At 33.0% G+C, this 19,391-nt stretch overlaps 1 protein-coding gene across 2 annotated transcripts in view; it reads right to left on the bottom strand.

Moving 5' to 3' along the window:
- The window catches only part of EDEM3 (ER degradation enhancing alpha-mannosidase like protein 3), a 35,124-nt gene that overhangs the window by 15,314 nt on the left and 419 nt on the right, over positions 1-19,391 (bottom strand). For both annotated transcript variants that reach the window (XM_087960851.1, XM_026669272.2), the window contains exons 2-15: positions 16,940-16,985; positions 12,789-12,889; positions 12,010-12,049; positions 10,943-11,055; positions 10,354-10,507; positions 9,684-9,818; positions 7,167-7,272; positions 6,818-6,915; positions 5,509-5,634; positions 4,609-4,692; positions 3,415-3,498; positions 2,454-2,578; positions 1,704-1,869; positions 1,090-1,244 (exon numbers count right to left, since the gene is read on the bottom strand). In XM_087960851.1, the coding sequence (XP_087816977.1) occupies positions 1,090-1,244; positions 1,704-1,869; positions 2,454-2,578; positions 3,415-3,498; positions 4,609-4,692; positions 5,509-5,634; positions 6,818-6,915; positions 7,167-7,272; positions 9,684-9,818; positions 10,354-10,507; positions 10,943-11,055; positions 12,010-12,049; positions 12,789-12,889; positions 16,940-16,985 (1,533 nt within the window). The remainder of the gene's footprint in view (positions 1-1,089; positions 1,245-1,703; positions 1,870-2,453; positions 2,579-3,414; positions 3,499-4,608; positions 4,693-5,508; positions 5,635-6,817; positions 6,916-7,166; positions 7,273-9,683; positions 9,819-10,353; positions 10,508-10,942; positions 11,056-12,009; positions 12,050-12,788; positions 12,890-16,939; positions 16,986-19,391) is intronic.

The following is a 19,391-nucleotide window of genomic DNA, read 5'->3' as shown; positions in this document are numbered from 1 at the left end:
TATCAACATTTTAAGATACGGACAGATTGGGTTCCAAAATAAAGCAGGCATGCATGCCTTGAAAGTATCATGGATTTCCATTAATGAGTGTCTGAGTAGTAAGCTAATTAAAAGTTTCCTGGGTGGGTGATTTTGGGTCAGTCATGTCTCCAACTAGAAAGAAGGCAAGAAAATAACTACCAAAAATGTTTACAAGACTGTGTCAATCTTAACTTAAAAGCACCCAATTACCCCCCCCCCCCAAAAAAAAACCCAAAACACCACCGCTTTGCAGAAGCTGATAGGTTAAAAAAGTACTTGAGAAATTGTCAGCGTCTTCCAGGCAGCTGTAAAATCTCATTTTCTCTCATTACTGACTTTTATGCTATTATATAAACAAGGTTTTAAATACTCTTTTTTTCGCCTGTTTTGTCCCACCATTCCTTGTTATGGTGATTGCTCCTTCCCTAAAGGAATGGAAGGGAAGCTTTTCCTAACCCTGAAGGGGGAGTGACATGCCTGCTAATGTCCATATGCATGGGCTCTAAAATCCTATCCTTAAGCCACTGCAAATACATTGGAAAAGACATGCCAAGGAAGACCAGAGCACACTTGCTAATCACATGGCAAATGGTCAGCAAACTATCAGAAGCCCAACTGCACAGGAGATGTACGAAGTCATTTTCTTTGTCTACTTCCCTAAGATAACAGCAGCATCAGCAGGCAGGGAAGGAGAACTAACATGCACAACCATTGTAAATTGTTCCAAGATTGTTTCTTTTTTGCCCTTTTTATTTTCTGGTTTCTTTCCACTTCTTACTCTGTTGAGTAATTAATTTGTGCATATATTTCAAAGGGTTATGTACTGAAAAAAATATTATAGGGATTTGGCAATAAAAACTCTGCCTGTGAAAATTAAATCTTAGGGAAGCAACCTCCACAAGATAATTATATTTATATAATTGCATTTATACAATTTGTTAGCCTAGCAAAAATTAGTAATTAAACATTAATAGGACTTAATTTAGCAAAACAAACATGTGGATTAACACAATCATTTTTCTATTATCTTCCTTTAAAACCCCAATGGAAAATAAAAACAACTCTTACATTCTTGATATACTCCTAGGGCAGCTCTTGTCCACCACATTTTTCAGGGGTTCCCTTATACTCTGAGCATACATTGGATCATTGGGAAATAGGATTTGGGTGTTGGGACAAGTCCAATCAAAATTACTATCATCCAGCTCCATGTATTCTGTAGTCTGTAGGGAAAAAAGGCATACACACCCTGCTAAGTTTAGAGCTACTTTTTAATGCCTATAAACCAGAGGTGGTATTCAGCAGGTTCTGACTAATTCTGGAGAACCAGTAGCAGAAATTTTGAGTAGTTCAGAGAACTGGAAAATACCACCTCTGACTGGAGGTTTTGCAGTATCCTTCCCCTGTCATGCCCACCAAGCCACACTCACAAAACCAATAGTAACATTTTTTGAATCCCACCACTGCTATAAACCATCACATTATTTTAGGAAATAGACCGTACAAATGCATAAAAATGATATGTGGACAGAGGCAGACTCTTCTTCCAACTGATCAAGATTTTATGTCCACATTTCATAATCATATTCTGCATACTCTCTGCACACTGTAAGAACAGAACGAATACTGAACAGCAAATGCTTAATTTAATTAGACCGAAAAATTTACAATGCAGAACTCACAATATTTTTTACCAGGGCTGTTTGGTTTGCAGTAGATAGCCAAAGAGGCAGCAAATGAGCCTCTGTAGTAAAAACGTAGTCTTCAATATCAAAAGTTAGGTCTTCTTTATCAGCAAACAGCAGGTATAAATATTTGAACATTTCAGCTAGGAAGAAAGAATCCATCCTACAAAAAGAAAAAAGAGAACATGCATTTGCATATATATTACTTCTTTTTGATGTTTTCATTTTCCTACAATTCTAACAGTTCTAAATCTTTCTTTAATGAACTAGCTAAAGAACAATTACTAATCCCAACTTTCAACTAGACTGTGTTAGCCACAATTTCAAAATTGTACATACGGATATATTTAATTGAGCAATGGAATATTTAAACAAAGTATGTAGTGCAAAAAAAAAAAAAGTCCACTCTGCAAAAATGTTTACAGAATTGCACATGCATCTCCTCTCTTGGTGTTATACACTCTAGCTATGGAGTTATTTTTCCAGTTTCTATTATAAAGTCTTAATTATGTTTATTTTAAAATTTTCATTAGCTATCTTGGAGGTTTCTCTATATTTTCCTAAGATAATAATTGAATATTATTTTACAGAAACTTAAATAATAAAATAGTAACATTAAAATGAAAAAAATCCTACTAGCATCAAATTCTATTTTTCCAAATGTTTTTCGACAGGCAAATCAGCATCAACATTTTTTAATTGAATTTTACACACTTTTGTTTCAAGATGTTTGAAAAATTCAGTTACCTGTCTTCATGGCTTCCAGTGCGAACATCCTTCATAGCAGCAAATCCACAAGGTACTCGTGCATATTTATTTAAGTTTTCGATTAGAGTTTTCCCTACTTCTAGATAATAGGGATCTCCGGTAGCCTATTTTCAGGAAATAATTTGGAATAATATATTGCATTGATTAAAACCCAAACTATATTACTCTGATATTTGATCTCTGATGCATTTTAAGATTTTGATCTGAAGTCATAAATGTCTAAAACATATTAGGACTTTTAGCCTGTTAAAGATCATAGTTAGAGGCTGCTTCTGTAACTTTAAAGAAAATTCTCAAATATTTTTTCTTGTGGAAATATCACAATATCTCAATAGAAGTGCATGCTAATTGTCTTAATTCCAATATGCTTTAAAATATAGTTTTAGTCTTCCAAGAAAAACTCAAAGTACACTCCAGAATTATTTTATGCAGTCAGTCAAATCAAATCTATTTAAATTTTATTTTAATAGCAGGTTGGTCACAAATGTCTCAACTTTCTCAGACTCAAATCATAATCTGCCACTTTATGTAGGTTAAAATTAAAGATTCCAAAAATCCAGAACTTCCATCAAAAAGTCACCCCCAGTGCCTAAGTTATGCTGAAATAAAGATAACCACTCCTCCTGCTGTCCTAGCATGTTAAAATTGAGAAAGGTTTTCTTTTCCAGTGCAGCAGTTATATTTAGCTTACACACCTCATAATCATCAAGCTGTTTCCCCCCCCGAACCATCTAGCTATTGCCATCTCTCAGCATAACAAATTTCACAGAAATATTTTTCATCAGTCAAACTTGAACAACAAAGCATATCTAGCTTTCCTAGATAACAGGAGGCAAAACGAGTTTTGCAAAGAGAAGATACTCCATATATTTCATTTCAATTTTAATGTGTTTCTTGCTATTTTCTAGAATGTAACGTATCTTGAATTTGAAGAACTTACTTTATACAAGAAATATGTGCTTTCTGCAAATTCTGGCCGTAAAGGATGCTGAGCCCAATGAACCCGGAAGTCTGTTGTGAATGCCTGAACACAAGAGGAAAGGTAAAAATATTGAATTATTCTTTCTTGAGGAATAACTTACAGTATAGCATACTGGGATTCCTGGAGAAATTTAATTAAGATTAAAATGGTCCAAATTTCCATATTGTCCTGCAAAGAAACAGAAATCTTCTCAAACTTAGCTAATCTTTTAAAACACTGACCACTAAATATCTTTTTAAAAATTGACCAACAGATGTCATCAAGTCATGCATATGCTACAATGATGATATGATCCCTGTCTTAACTCTGCTTCTACTGGACCAACTCTCAAATGAATGAAACAGAATGCAGACATTTTTGACACAACACATTAAAAGAGGCTTAAAACACATTTGCAGCATAAACAGCAAATTCAGAATAGACAATTTATTTATGAAAAGAGTAACAAGCTCACATTTTCATTTTCATTCAAAAACCTCTTCCAATTTAAATGTAATAAACACACAGCAATCCACAAACAGTAAGAATAACACTGATTTTGATCATTGAATAAGCTTACTGTTATCATTCATACTTTTATCATGTATACTGACAGCATTTGCACCAAGACAAATTCCTTGTGTGTCCAATCACACTTGGCCAATAAAGTATTCTAATTCTAATTCATGATTATTACATTACTTGAATAGGTCTTTTTATGGGAGGTCATCCAAATATTTTATTATCCACTTCAAAATAAGGCAAAGTGGTAAAAATGAAAAGAATAAATTTATAGAAATAAACAAAGCAACCAAAATACCCAAATACCATGTTAAATATTATATATGTATAAATATAATTTATTTTCACATACATCCATGTGTATTTTAAGGGTTTATTTATGTAGTCAAAATTAGAAGCTTCTTTTCATTTAGAACAGTCGGTATATAATTGGCCCTTTGAGAAAGGATAATGTTATTAATGCAAAGTCTCAAAAAGTAAAAGCTGACTAAAAGTACTAGGTGAATACAGTTAAATATTCCTAACTCTCATGGACTCACTATTAAGCTAAATTCACCAAGTCTGAAAATATTTTCCCCCAAAACCTGAAATGTATACTTCATATTTACACTGCCTAAATATTGAATTCATAAGACATAATCATTAGCTTACCTCAGGAAGGAAATTATGCTTTTTTATGACCTGATATAGCATTTCATGAGTTTCTATAGCAGGTCGAATATCACCTTTCAGTACCTAGAATTCAAGCAAAAAAGGTACATCACATTATATTTAAATAAAAGAGTATATTCTTTTGCAATGAATAGCACAGGGCATTACAGTAAGACTGCAAGTTAGTGATAATCTAATAGAAACAATTTTACATTTATTTTTAAAATGTAAGTTGTTCATTAAAATCAATGGACTTGACAACATTATTTAGGTCCTCGAACTAAAAACATACATTTGCTTTGAGAATGTAGTGGTTAGTGATACACAGAAAGTATCAAATTTGAACCATTTTAAATTCAGATTAGTCTGTAGCAAGTTTGAAATATTGTTCTGGGTTTGCCAGAGTTTTCTTGTATTTAATATAGGCTGTTTTGAACATTTTGGAAGTATTTCAGATTTGAAAAAGTCAAAATGGAACATTTCGAATTTGCACATCCTTTGTGGCAATCAAAGCACAAAACACCCTGCCTATAAAATTATTGTTTATAATAAATACATATTATTAAAGGATGCTGAAGTGCATTAGTTGAAATTGCTTAAGAAATACAGTGTTAACAAATACAAGATAAATGTGGAGCATCTAATAATTTTACACACATTCTCAATGACTAACAAAATTTAAATTTAAGGAGAAAGATGACCCTGTGCATAAAGAACCTTGTGAAAATTAATTATATTGAGGATTAATATTGAGGGAGATGTGGTTAGAAACTATGTTGTCTCCTGAATGTTGGTTGTTTTTAAATATTGTTGCAATTCTACCATCTAGAGATGCTTTGAAATCAAGTAGCTTAGAAATTCAATATCATTGGATGAAAATGTTTTGCACCTGCAACTTACTTGCAAACCAGGAAAAAATGCTAGTAGCGAGTCCATCCACGTGCGAGCATTAAGCATTGGCTTGTGTATGTGCACATCAAGCAAGAGAGGTGGCTGGCTGATGTATCTCATTATGGCATCATAATGCTAGAAAATATCAAAGTTTGATGTATTTATTCATTTGGAATACTGAACCTGTTTGCAAAAGTTGACTTAAAGCAGATAAGCACACTAAAAAATTATGCTTAGGTTTAGAGGCTGTAAGCCAAATATCAGCCATCTACAGCTTTTATTTAAAAATGAAATCAGCCACACTCAACTATTTTACTTAAAACATAAATAAGTTAGAAATACGATTTACATAATTTTATTGTCTTAATTAAAAGAAAGTATTCAATTAATCTATGTTCCATACACAAGCAGAATATGCAATTAAAGGACTACCTTCTGTTCCCAGGATCAGTTTTTCTTTCCCATATTCACAGGTAGTCTTCGACTTATAACCACTCATTTAGCAACCATTTCAATTTATAATGGCACTAAAAAAATGACCTACAACCAGTCACAGCAATTCCATGGTCGCGTAATCAAGATTTGGTGCTTGGCAACTGGCATCTATTTATCACAGTTGCAGCATCCCAGGGTCAGGTGATCATTATTTGTGACCTTCCCAGACAGCTTCCAAGAAGTGAAGTCGGTCGGGGAAACCAGATTAATAATTGTGTGGTTGTAAAATCTGGCATGGTTCGCTTAACAACCATCTTACTTAGCAATGGAAATTCTGGTCACAATTGTGCTTGTAGGTCAAGGACTATCTGTATTTTCCTCAACTGTACTTTAAATTGCAATAAAGCTCTAGCCTTGGATACATAGCATTGGAATAAACTTGCTTCGGGATACAATATGCTACATTCAAGATGAGTTGTACTGAACAGTTTAGCTGTCAATTTTTTTGTCAACATGACGGAAAGACCTCTAAATCCAACAACATATAAACATTAGCAAATATTTTGATCCACTTATTTATTGCCCATTTTACTTCCAACACCTAAGAATTCTAAACATGGGTGATGCCTCACTAATAGGCAACTTTAAAATGAGTTGTATATTTATTACAGCTATACGAATATTTGGAAGTACATGAATTTTATGCTAAATGGAACAATGGAATAAAACAACTTGTGCTGAAGTGGAAGAAACATAATTATTTCTGACAGTATAATACACTAATTTTAGAAGAACAGATCCACAATATCTAACGTACAGTAATACATCACAAACATAGTACAAAGTTCTATAGTTCAAGGAGAGAAATTCCATCTGTACTTACCGTATTAAATCTTTCTAAAAAACTGTCATCTCCAAGCAAGACATAGGCCTTTAATAAATACTCATAATACGAATCTATTCCTGCTCCAACTCCACTATCTAGAATAAGATAAAAATGTTAATACAATTAATTTCATTACTAGTTTTCAGTTCCATAAAGTTTCTTGTTACTATAAAATAATTAAGTGCAACCAAGAAACAGATAAAAAGGACCATGGGATGAAAGTAAGCATAATGCAATATCGTTTTGTAGTCCAAAGTAAGACACTGACATACAGTTTAAGTCATAAAAAACCTCTAACTTCTAATATCATTCTTATCTGTAATTAAGAGGGAACATAGCTACATACCTTTACGGACCCAGTCGCCCGTATGAATGTTAATAGTAACTCCTACTAAATTGCTGCTACGTTGCCTTTTCTCCCAAAGGAAATCAAGTGCCTTCCGGGCATATTCCTATAAAAAAAATAAAATTAACATTTTATAATTAAATACAGCTTTACATGTAAATGAAGTAGTCAGAAAATTGATGCAAGCAATAAAGTTGGTACAACAATAAATTCTATTTTGTATGTACTGGATATCTCAGAGAAGGCTTTAAAAAGGTTGGATGCAAATGCAGTGTTCCCAAAGATGCATCAGAAAAATTGAAAATAAGTCATATAGTTTGGACTTGTCATTTTATTGCTGCAGTTTGGATGCAGAGGGATCGTTAATATAACTTTAGATTGATTAGAGTTGCTAAGAATGCAAATTACCTGTTTGGCTTTAAGCCCCAGCCATTTAAAATGTAAGATCAATAATTATACATGGGGAATATTCCTTAAGAATTGTCATACAATATTGGAAGGATAACTCTACGTAGGACTCATACCACAGATGGCAAATGTGAACTTCTGAATTAAGACAAATAGGCAACAAGGATGACTTTTGAATAAGCTTGTCAAATTTGGGGAGCTGTTTTGTAGATGAGATATATTTCCATATATATCTTTTGGGGAGAGAAGTAGAATATCATTTTGTAGTAAACCTACACTTAATGAACTAAAAAAAAGAAATAAATTTCTATTAAAGCTAGATGCCTATTAAATAATAAATGGTATTCTTCAGACCCCCAAAGAGCAATAGCACTTAGACTTATATATCGCTTTATAGTGCTTTACAGCCCTCTCTAAGCGGTTTACAGAGTCAGCATATTGCCCCCAACAATCTGGGTCCTCATTATATATTGACACACCGATATCAAAAAACTTTCCTCACTAATAATACCTATTTTGAGGAGACGCAACAAATACTGTTCAGACTGAGTCAGACTTGAACCAGCATTTGAGGTAAAGCCTCATTGCCTGAAATTCAAACAAAAGAATTCAGATCCAATAAACATTGTATATTAAATCCAAATCCACAGTCTGTCAAAATAAATCCCTCAAATCAAACATTTGTCATCATTTTCTTTTTTTCATTTTTATTAGACACAATAAAATAAGTCAGGAAACAATATTATGTACCAATACCAAACTCTAGAAGAATAATGTAATAACAATAAAATTATTATTTTTAATAAACAAAAATAGCCCATTCATTTAAAAACCCCACCCTATTCTTTGCTTCAAGTCATAGATGTTTGGTAATTTAGGACACCATATTCAAAAATTCAATTTCCAACAGCCTCAAATAGCATGGCAAGTTTCAAAAGGACACAGCTTCTTTAACTTTGTAATTAAGGATTAACTGATGGCTCCACTTCTATCTGTAAAGTTTCTAAAAACTACTTTGAATAATAATGCAGATTAATGGATTGGTAAAGGGAAATGTTACCCATTAAAACTGAAACTGCAGGTTTATGTATTCAATAATTGTGATATAACTTCAAGAAAAGATGACAACTAAAATGTAGATACTGTAAAAATCGAAGTATCTGGAATTATAGGAACAATTGGACTGAGAACATGGAATGATGCAGAAACTAATTTAACAGAGTTTTAAGAAAATAAATTCTTTGTTTACTGACAACCCCAAATATAAATGCAGACTTCATTCTAGATGTCACTAAAAATGCAGCTTCAAAATCAAATTGACTGTTATACAAAATTGAATTTGAGATGCTGTCTGGTCAGCCAAAATCTTTCTGTGTAGATTGTGTAACAGACCATAAATTATTGATGTCAAATAAGCAAGTCTTTCAGCATAATTAAAGCAAGTACTTGTCCCAAAAAGATTTGTGTAAAAGGGCATACAATCCAGAAATTGTATAACATATAAAGACAAAATCAGCATGCTTTCCTTGTACATAAGATATTCTAAGGAGTTCTAGAATAGGCATGGCCAATACTGTAGTTATAATAGTGTCCAATTGGTAAGGCACCAGACACAAATAAAATTCCTAATGAACTACTTAATTTATTGAGGGAATAGCATATGCATGTTCATGTTGTTCTAACGTACTCTTTTAAATTTTGTGGTATTTTATGTTCACATATTATAATGATTTTTATTTATTAAACAATTATACTGCCCAACTCTCAACATCTCTGAGTGACTCACAACAATCAAAGAAAATACAATAAACTCAATTTTAAAAATAAAGATAAAAGATTGCAGCATTATCACATAAAGGGTCTCTCTCTCTCTCTCTCTCTCTCTCCCAAACACAGCACAGACTTCAGTCCATGGGACAGAACGCCGATGGCTATTTTAAGCAGTACCTCATAATATAAATAGAAACACAATTTCTGGTATGAGAGATACAGTGACCAGTTCAGCAACAGAACATAGCTGAAATTTATACTATCAATTAATGATACAATTAAAAAAATCAAAAGTTAGCAGTTGCAGAAAAATAATTCATCACTTATTATTAAGCAAACCTCAAATATTGATGCCCCTGTGAAACGACTCAGAGCAGCAAATTCTAAAATGAGTGTTCCTGCACAGGCTGTACAAGTTTCCGTCTCTGTTCCTGTCCGGGCTTCTGGACTTCTTAAACCAAATTTTAAATTAATCTAGAAGAAAAAGAAATGCTAAAATATGTTATTGTGATAATGCTATTTCTTAAAAAATTAGAAAAATAAAATAGATTTGTTTTTTCAAACAAGACACAGTAAGCATTAAGTTTGTACTATACTGCAGAAAAACTGGAATAATTAAGTCAACTGCTGCAGAGTTAGAAGCAGAAATAGTGCTCAGCAACATTTGAGTGTGGCAAACTATGCAAACTAACTTAGTATATGAGTTTAAATGTCAATACTAAAGTCACTGGTATCTGGGTATATCACCTGCTATAGAGAGAACAGTCCTCATTTTCATAATCAAATCATATGGCTTAAGTCCATTGCATTTTAAAATGTAGTAAATATGAACATATATCTTCATAAACCATGCTATTAGCGGAAGAGTTAAGATTCTAAGAGTTATAAAAATCAGATGTTTTCATCAATATCACTGATAACTCTCTCTCTGACTCAACATATAATTCTATTATACTAGAAGAACTAATAATATGTAGCATACATTAGTCTTAGCTCACAGATTACTTACTCTTGGATATGGGAGACCACTTGTGGTATTAAAAGCTGGCAACAGTTTGTAGCCTAACTGTTTTGCCATGTGCAGAAGTTCTTCATTGTACCACTGCATGACTTCACCTTTCTCTTTCAGCATGATTGCTACTGAGTGCCCACCTAAAAGACCTCTAGATAAAATGAAAGGGAGAAATCAGGAAGTTTATTAACTTCATGTATATGCTGATCTAGAAGAGAACCAAAGACTGGAAAAGCAGAGGAGAAGAGGATGTCATTCTCCAAACTGCTTCCAATCTCTAATGTTTAGTCATTACAGTTATACTAGCCTTAAGCATCAGATAAATGTTGAAAAACTGAAAATAGTTTGTAGAACGTTTAAATACTACTTATTTCTAAAAAGTGTATACAAATGAAGATGTGTAAACCCTTTTGACAGTAATGCAGAAAATGCACTTTACAAACAAGAATAGGTTTGCAAACTATGAATTCTATTATGCTTAAAAATTTAAGAAATAAGTACTTAATTTCAGATCACAACATGTATAAAGGTTATCATTGGCAGATTTACAAATCTGATCCCCTTTTTTCCCCAGTATAAAACTTACCCAAGCACTCTTATGTTTGTTTCAAACACTGATACCACTATGTCGTTGTCTAAATTAACATCTCTAATTACTTTTTTAACAGCATCTTCAAACTCTTTGGTTTTATTTAACACCTGCAAAACAAGAGTAAACGGGCTGATTATCTCTCAAGAAGCTTTGTTAAGGAGAAACTTGAAGTTTCATTTTAAATAAAAAATAAAGAATATCAGATTCTGTCATCTTTGGTCAGAACAAGCTAAAAATCCTATTACAAAGGCAAACTCTGAATGTAGGTTGTCAGGTTTGTTTAATTCATCCTGTCTTGCGCTAGCCCTCCTAAGCCAGTGCAATAAGGATGTGGAGGTCTCCTCAGACACACTGCGCTGTCAGCCCTCTTACTTGAAGGAGATTTGCCCTCAGCCAATCTGTCCCCGTCGCTCCGGGCCGAAGCCCCGAACGATCACTCTTTTGACAGCCAGTCACTTGGTAGACCGGGAGCCGGCTGTCACTTCGATAGCATTCAGAATTGGATTTCTAATTTTAACCTATTTAAAGTCAAATTTGAAGACCACTGAAACATGTTGTCCTAGCTGCTTGACTGAGCCAATGTCTGGGGACCCTGGGTAACAGGGGAATGTCCTCACAGATCTGACAGACTCAGTCCAATCAGCTAGCAGCAACTGACAACCCAATCCTGGATGCTATCTCCACCACACTGGAGAAAGGTATAGTTGAGCAATACATACTGAAGAAATCTGAAATCTCATTACATTCTCAATCCATTTAGGATATAAGTGCTAGTCTAGGAGCAGGGAGATCCAGATGTTAGTTCACTCTCAAAAGCTGATGGATGACTTTGGATTAATCACGATCTCTCAGCCCAACCTATGCACTGCATTGGGTAGTTGCCCTGAGAAAAATGGGAGGGGGAGCACTGTGCATGCCACCTTATATCACTAATCCATCTTCTAAAGGTAGATTATAATTTAAATAAATCAAGTATTTGGTTAAGGACAATTATTACAATCCGCTTAATATTGTAAAATGAGAATTTAGATTTAATACATGGTAGAAAAAATCAAACTTACCACAAGAGTGTCCAAAGTATCTATTAGTGTCAGTGAAAACCTGGGTGAGAAAGGAGGAAAGATGAAAAATAGGATTTAATCAAATGCAATAATTTATTATTAAATGTTCATATAAGAACTTGTAACAGGCTGCCTATTACTAAAAATGATGGACAGTGTTCTCCTTCCTCAAGTTGATGAACTGTTGAAGACACACAATGTTTTCATGAACCACTGAAATTTCTGAAAACAGACTATATTAAAAATATGCAGCTTCAGCTATTCATAAAAAACAATGAATGACTTCAGCAGTTTGTCAGCTCGAGAAAGTTCAACACCATCTGCCACGACAACCAACACCTGTTTGCAATGGTAATAGCAAAGTCAACGGAAGAAGTGAAATTCGCTTATCAAGTGCAGCAAAAAAGACCGCAAAAATGGACATGAATCATTTAACAACCGTATGGGAAGTTCCGGTCCCAATTGTGGTAATATTTTAAATTAATATTTATTTTACTTGCTTTGTTTTATGTTATTAAAACACTGTAACCTGCTACAACATTCTCCAGATAATGCACAAACTAAAAATAATTTAAAGAAATTAATAATATTCATCTATGATGTGATTATTAGTCAGATATGATTTTTGTTTTTCTTCATTTTGGTAAATATTCCTGTTCTTTTTATGGCTATTTATTCAGAATTTAGATTTAGTTTTATTGGATTTGTAATAATGGATCCACAGAATTTCAATTAAAACTAAATAGTGAATCTTCAAATAATTATTCAAAAATACTAACTTTCCCAAGGCATCATCCACATCTCCACGACTTGGTTCTTGACCCCGAATTCTTCCACGGCAAGTTAAAGGCATGAGCTCATCAGCTGGGTAAGCATGTTCCTGTTGGGAAAAAAAGGAAATGAAAAACAAAACAGAATAATAACCTAGTGAAGTTGAAATGCATAGTACAATAGCAGTTAGATCAAGTTTCACTGTTTACTCTTACAAATGCAGGAAATAAAAAGGAACGCTATTTCTATATTCATGGGAGTATGCTTTTACAAAATTAAACAATGCAGAAAGCTCCAAACGGAACACACGTCTCTTACACTGGACTCAGTATTTTTCATGAACTGCAATACAGGTAGTCCTCGACTTACTATTACAATGGAGCCCAGAATTGCAGCTGTATGTCATGTGATCATACGCTGAGTCACCATCTGACTGGATTCAATTTTTTTAATGGTAATTTTTATAGCAGTCATAAAGGGAGTCACCATGGTTGTTAAGCAAATCCAGCATATCCAATAGGTGGTTTCTCCTGGAAAATGCCCCAAAAGTGGCAAACATGATTATGTGACCATGCAATGCTGCAACTGGTCATAAATGCAAGCCAGTTGCCAAGTGCCCAAACTATAACATCACAGCAGAGGGGAGAGGTGGACTGTAGAAAGGATTTTTTGTTTACTTTATGGTTCTGGGCTGGATCCTTATTTGCCCACTATACAGTCTGGAAAAATATTTTTTGGTTCAGAAATTATTTCTCATAATAAGATGCATCACAAACATAAGCAGCTCTTTACCCTCAAGTTGGCTTTTCACAGAAATTTTTATTAAACCCTGAAAAATCTACCATCAGCCCTTATTTGCTTCCGCCAAATTGGCTGAAACAATAGTCTAGAGGCCTAATGTCCTGAAAAATCTCCTCAAAAAACTTTCAACACTATAAATTTCATTTTTCAACTTTCAAGATACAAAAAGTAAATGGTTACATATTTGGAGCACCAATTTTTGTACTTGCAAGATTTGCCCTGAAAAGTTTCTTATTCAGCACATCTCAAGTTGCTAAACTAAGGGTTCATTATACCATTAATGCACATGAATAAGAATTTTTTGTCAGCAACTTGTTTTGAATTAATTCAAATTGTTTTAAAGAGATAATTAATGCAATTCAGGAATATAAATAAAATATTCACAATGGTTTTGCCATCTGGAACTAATTACACCTGAAAGTCTCTTATGTTGTTTTCATTTAAAGAAAATTGGGAAGACATCCTTGCAATTTGAACACTGCCCCTTCTGCCTCCATCCTTAGGAAAGATAGAATCTAACTTTATACTTAAATAAGATTGAATAATCACTTTGGAATAAGAAAGTTATTTACATTCAAAGTAATGTATCTAAGAAAATCATTACATTGACAAGTAGTGGTCAGCAGTTTTGTCAAGCCAAGGTCCTTAACATGATGTGTTACATTCTCACAAATGTCCCTAAAAGGGGTTAGGGTTAGGGAAAGTATCTAATTCAGCATGTTTCAGAATATTTTGATACATACCACTAGTTCTTAATAAAAATATACACCATAATAAGATAGCAGAAATTCATTTCCAAACCAAAATTCAAACTTTTGCCTTCAGAGAAAGTGCTAGCAGATAGATTTTCATCTTTGGGTATATGTACAAACCATTTTTGTACCATTTTTTGCTGTATGTATGTCCATATATAAATAAAATCAAATGACTTATTCCTTTAGCTATTCCAAAAATACTGAAAAAGCATTCTGCAAGTTACCTTTTAATGTCACCATTTGCTTTGTTGAATGGTAAATTTAGCAATAACCTTTAAAAAACACACATTTAATCTTATGTGGCATATTGGATGACCACATTCTCACATGTATAAAGATGATGATTCTGCTCTTTTACTAGCTCTAAAGATAATCCTTATATTTCTTTGACCTTTATTTGCTTATTATTTGCAATGCTGATGGAAAAGAAATAAATGACAATAACGTAAGGATTCTATATTTCTTTGAAATGTCAGTAGCCTCAAGATAAGAAGTTGCACTAGATGTCTCTTAAAAGGATTTTACAAAATATGCAGGATTTCAGATTCATCAACAAGTTATCTGGTATAGAAGTGTCACACTAGGCTTTTATGGGTATAGGCAAGAGGGTTTAGGGCAAGTCATGAGCTGGATTGTATTTTTAAATCAATCTAAACATCCTTCTCTCCTTATCACTAAGTGAACAATATCAAAACTGAAGGAGTAGAATTTGTAACAATGAGCATTATGTAATTCTTTACAAAGTCAGTGGAAAAAAATGGAACTTTCAGTTGAAATGTGTGATACATAAAGCAAGACCTAATGAATGTTCCCTTTTTAAAAGTAGAAAACCACATCTTCAAGTAATTTCATATAGTAATAAAGTCTATTTCTAGCATAGAATTTTGCTACATTATTGTCAAAAACAAACCAAGTAAAAAAAGTCTTACAAGATTGAAAAATGAGGAAATAACTGATCCATAGAATCAACACAGGCATCACTGTAAAAAAAAAGTTTAAATCCTTGATCTTGTTTGCCAAATTCAATACACTCACAAATTCTATTTGCTTAAGGCCCATACTAAATAAATATCCTTTTGACATATAAGCTTACAGGATGTGCCAAGTCATATACTTCCTTAAGTGTAATACAAATAATTCATGCTACAAGCATATAAATCCTTTGCCACATCACCAAGGATAAAAAAGCCTTTTCACAACAGAGTGCAAACGAATGACAGCATGCCCTAGGTTTTCTCCAACACAATGTATGTGTGTGTGTGTGTGTGCGTGCACACACACACACACACACAATTTTATGTATATTTTATTTGCAGTTGAATGTACCATAAATACAGTAGGGGATAAATATGCCAACTTTGTCCTATGAAATACATAAAACAGGTTGAAAACCAAGAAAACAGTGAGTCCCAGTTGAATATTTTAGCAGTCAAAAATCAGTATCATATTCAGAGTTTCAATGTTATTCTCTGCAGGAAATTAATGTTACCTGTAATCACTAAAACTCTTGATAAAAATGTTTACCATGAAATTATGCAACAATAGTTCATTTTAGCTAATTATGATCGGCGAAAGGTTTTGCCAAGCAACTTGTAGATCTGTGATTAGTGGGATTTTAATAAAACACTTCTTGGTTTCCATCTTGGATCTTAACATGAAAGCGTCACCTAAATCGTTTTACAGTTTAAGCATTTTTATTAGACTGGTAAGTATTTTTATCTGAATTGTTTTAAGGAAACAATTATAGAATGTCTAGCATAACAAAGATTCTACCATTTATTTGAGTGTAGGCTTTATTTCATTTTATAATTTAAAAAAGAGTTTTAAAATGTGCAAGTAATTCTGAACAGCCCTAGCTGATCTAAGTAGAATTGTTTCACTGGATTGTAATCTCTGATCCTGGAATGTTTTTATCATGCTCATAATCTGCAACTCCCATATTATAGATTATGCTTTTTAATTCAACAAATTCAAGGACTGAAAAAAAGGACTCATACCTAGGACAAAAAAGCCAGTCTTAAATAGATTAAATCTCAGCATGTAAAGAGCCTAACAATTAAACAAGTAAGAACTGCAGTGTAATTCAATGTAAATAATACATCAGGCCAAACCACACATTAACACAATCCACTTTGAACCAGTTTTTCAGTTGATGATAGCAAAATTCAGCATATTATACCAAACAATAATTATTGTATTTTAGTACAAGAATGAGCATCCAATAGCCTACCAATCATCTGTGGACCCCAAATTCCTTTTTGGAAACTTGCCACTGAATTTTGTTAAACTATCAGATAATGGAAGTATGATCTCTCCCCATTGTTTGCAGGGAAAAAGAATATTAGGATGTATGAGGTTTCTTTTAGGCTTAATACACTAAGGAAAGAAACAAAAACCAGATTCCAAAAATCTTATTATTATGTATCAATATGAAAGCAAAGCACTGCTTATTTACTACTATCTTCAGGTGATGGGCTGGTCAACCTTGGATTAAATGGTTAATTAAAAATACATTAAAAAGAGTTCATCACATATAGTTTATGAAAAAACAGCTTTAAAAAGACTGTTATTTAACATTAAAATAATGTAAACATTACACTTACCATGTAATTACTATAGGCATGATCAAACATTTCCTGTACTTGATTTCTGAAAAAGAGATAAAACCAGAATAATTAAATTGTGCTCAATTGAAAGATTTACTAGCAACATTTTTCTTAATCTGCAGATTTTGCAAACATTTTGAAGAATTGTTGGGAATTTTGCAAAAAGATGCAACAAACAGTACAAATGAGCACTTATATAAAGCCAAAATCTACACACCATTTCAATTTTATAAGCATTTATTTTAACAATCCTGTTATGTAGCCATTTGTTATTATAAGAGAGCAATGATTCCTTATGAAATTATTTTTAAAAACAAATGACTTTTTTACTTATTAAGAATTCAAAATGATTATATGAATGTAGATGTTCCAAACCCAGATATTATCTGTTGGGCTTTCCAAGCAGATAAGATTCAATGCTAATGTGATTTTTTTTTAATGCTCAGTTAGGTGACAGTACTTAGTTCACTTTAGCTGCTCTAAAAAAAGCAAAAAATATGATTAGCATTTAGAAGAAAGATTATAGTAAAAGAAGATTTCAGGATAGTATGATACAGAATTCAAAAATATCTTGGAAGAGAGCAATTAATTCTGTATGGCTGCCAATAAAATTACATGGTCATTTTCATGAAATCATGAGTTCAGATTCAAACGTGCATTGCTAACTCTGCTTAAGTTTAAAAAATGTGCCAATGGAATACAGTTGTCACTGAGTTTGTCATAACACTCACTGACCCTATATGGATATATAGGATATAACAATACATCAATCAATTTATATTCTATGGGTAACACATGATTATTCAAGAAAACATCAGAGTGTAATCTTATACATACTTACATAGGTATCTCAATAAAAAAGAAACATCTGCTTTTAAGTAAATAGGTACAAAATTATATATGATTAAATAGTCCCTAGAAAAAGAAGTAGCATTAAATAAAATAAGTTTATTTAAATTTTATGAAATCAGATGCATTTTCGTATCATTTCAAATCTTATAATGAACACACGTGACATTTACCAAATATTGACTTTATTAGAATACTGCAGTTAATACTCAAGCAACCATGAACTATGAAATTATTTAGATCCCCAGAATTAATCAGAGTTCTAGTTTTCATAAAGGTCAGAGGACTCCAGAAAATCATGTTCTCCTACTGCTCTCAAACATGAAACTGTTTTCTGCCATAAGATAAATTAATATTACAATAGTTTAAAAAAGTGAAATGTGCAAATATTATAAATGCATGTGTAGATGCATCCTTGATTATTAGTAGACACGGACACTGAAAATATTGCTATAGTCAGGTTTTTCAGATGTACATTTCTGTGAAACATGTCCACTTTTTGGTTTTATTCTATGAAACATCAGCATCTGATTTGCCTTATAAACAAGCTAACTACTTGCCATCATTTTAAAGCATCTGATCTTTCAAAACAAAACAGTTTGCACAGCTAACAAGATTATCCCTTAACAGCGAACCTTTACAAGTCAATTATATTATCCACATAGCATTACAGTTTTCAGGGCCTTCAACTGTCCTCAAAGGAGGTCAACAGTGAAGAAATAAATGTATTTCTCTGAGAAGTCCCAACATTACTTTCAACAGTGGGATTCAGTCCTCTTTGCCAATATTTGCTACATCACTTATGTATAAAATTCTATATTAAGTACACTTGTGCCTTCTTATTGAAACATTAGAACCACCATCATACTGCATATATAATAAACACTGAATCACACTGCATCATTGAATCAATGAAAAGTTGATCAGCAAAACTCACAATACCAAAATGAACAAAAAGTGTTCCAACCCACCCATAAAAAGCAACAGAGAAATAAGATGAAAAGTTCAGTGAAATTACATAACTGAGCTTTACCTTGTACAAACATCATTTTCTAGAATGACATCCATGCATTTATGATCCTAGTAGCACGTTTTAAATTTGGGGAACTGTGTCCTTCAGCTAAAAAAAAAACAAAAGCTCCCCATCTTTCTGTTTTCCCTCAATGACAGCATTTGTCCTGAACTGTTATTACTCACTTTTGACTAACTTGTCTCACTTTGACTAACCGAAATTCTTACATCACTCCATTGACTGTCATCATTTCTAGACAGTGAAGTTTCACACACACACATACACACACACACAAATGGTGGGTGAGATTCTGAAAACTACCCAGTAATATATTTAATTCTCCAGCTTTACATTTAAAAACTGAAAGAAACAATGAGCTGGAGTATCCTTCTCAGTCTGCCTCGGTGACAAGCTTGAAATCAGCCTGTGTCAGTCAGTTTAAAGAAGACTTCAATGTAATTTGCTGGGTCTCCTCAGGCAGCCAAATGCAACCTACAAAGAAGAAAAGTGCCGGAAGGGACCTTAGAGGTCTTCTAGTCCAACCATCACTCCTTCCTCAGGCTACGGCACAAATTGTTCCACCCTCGG

This window comes from Notechis scutatus, chromosome 3 (assembly GCF_049901735.1).
Source record: "Notechis scutatus isolate UNSWTSFEM ecotype Mainland chromosome 3, rNotScu1.2, whole genome shotgun sequence".
NCBI lineage: Eukaryota > Metazoa > Chordata > Lepidosauria > Squamata > Elapidae > Notechis > Notechis scutatus.
This window is presented reverse-complemented; position numbering and strand designations above follow the sequence as displayed.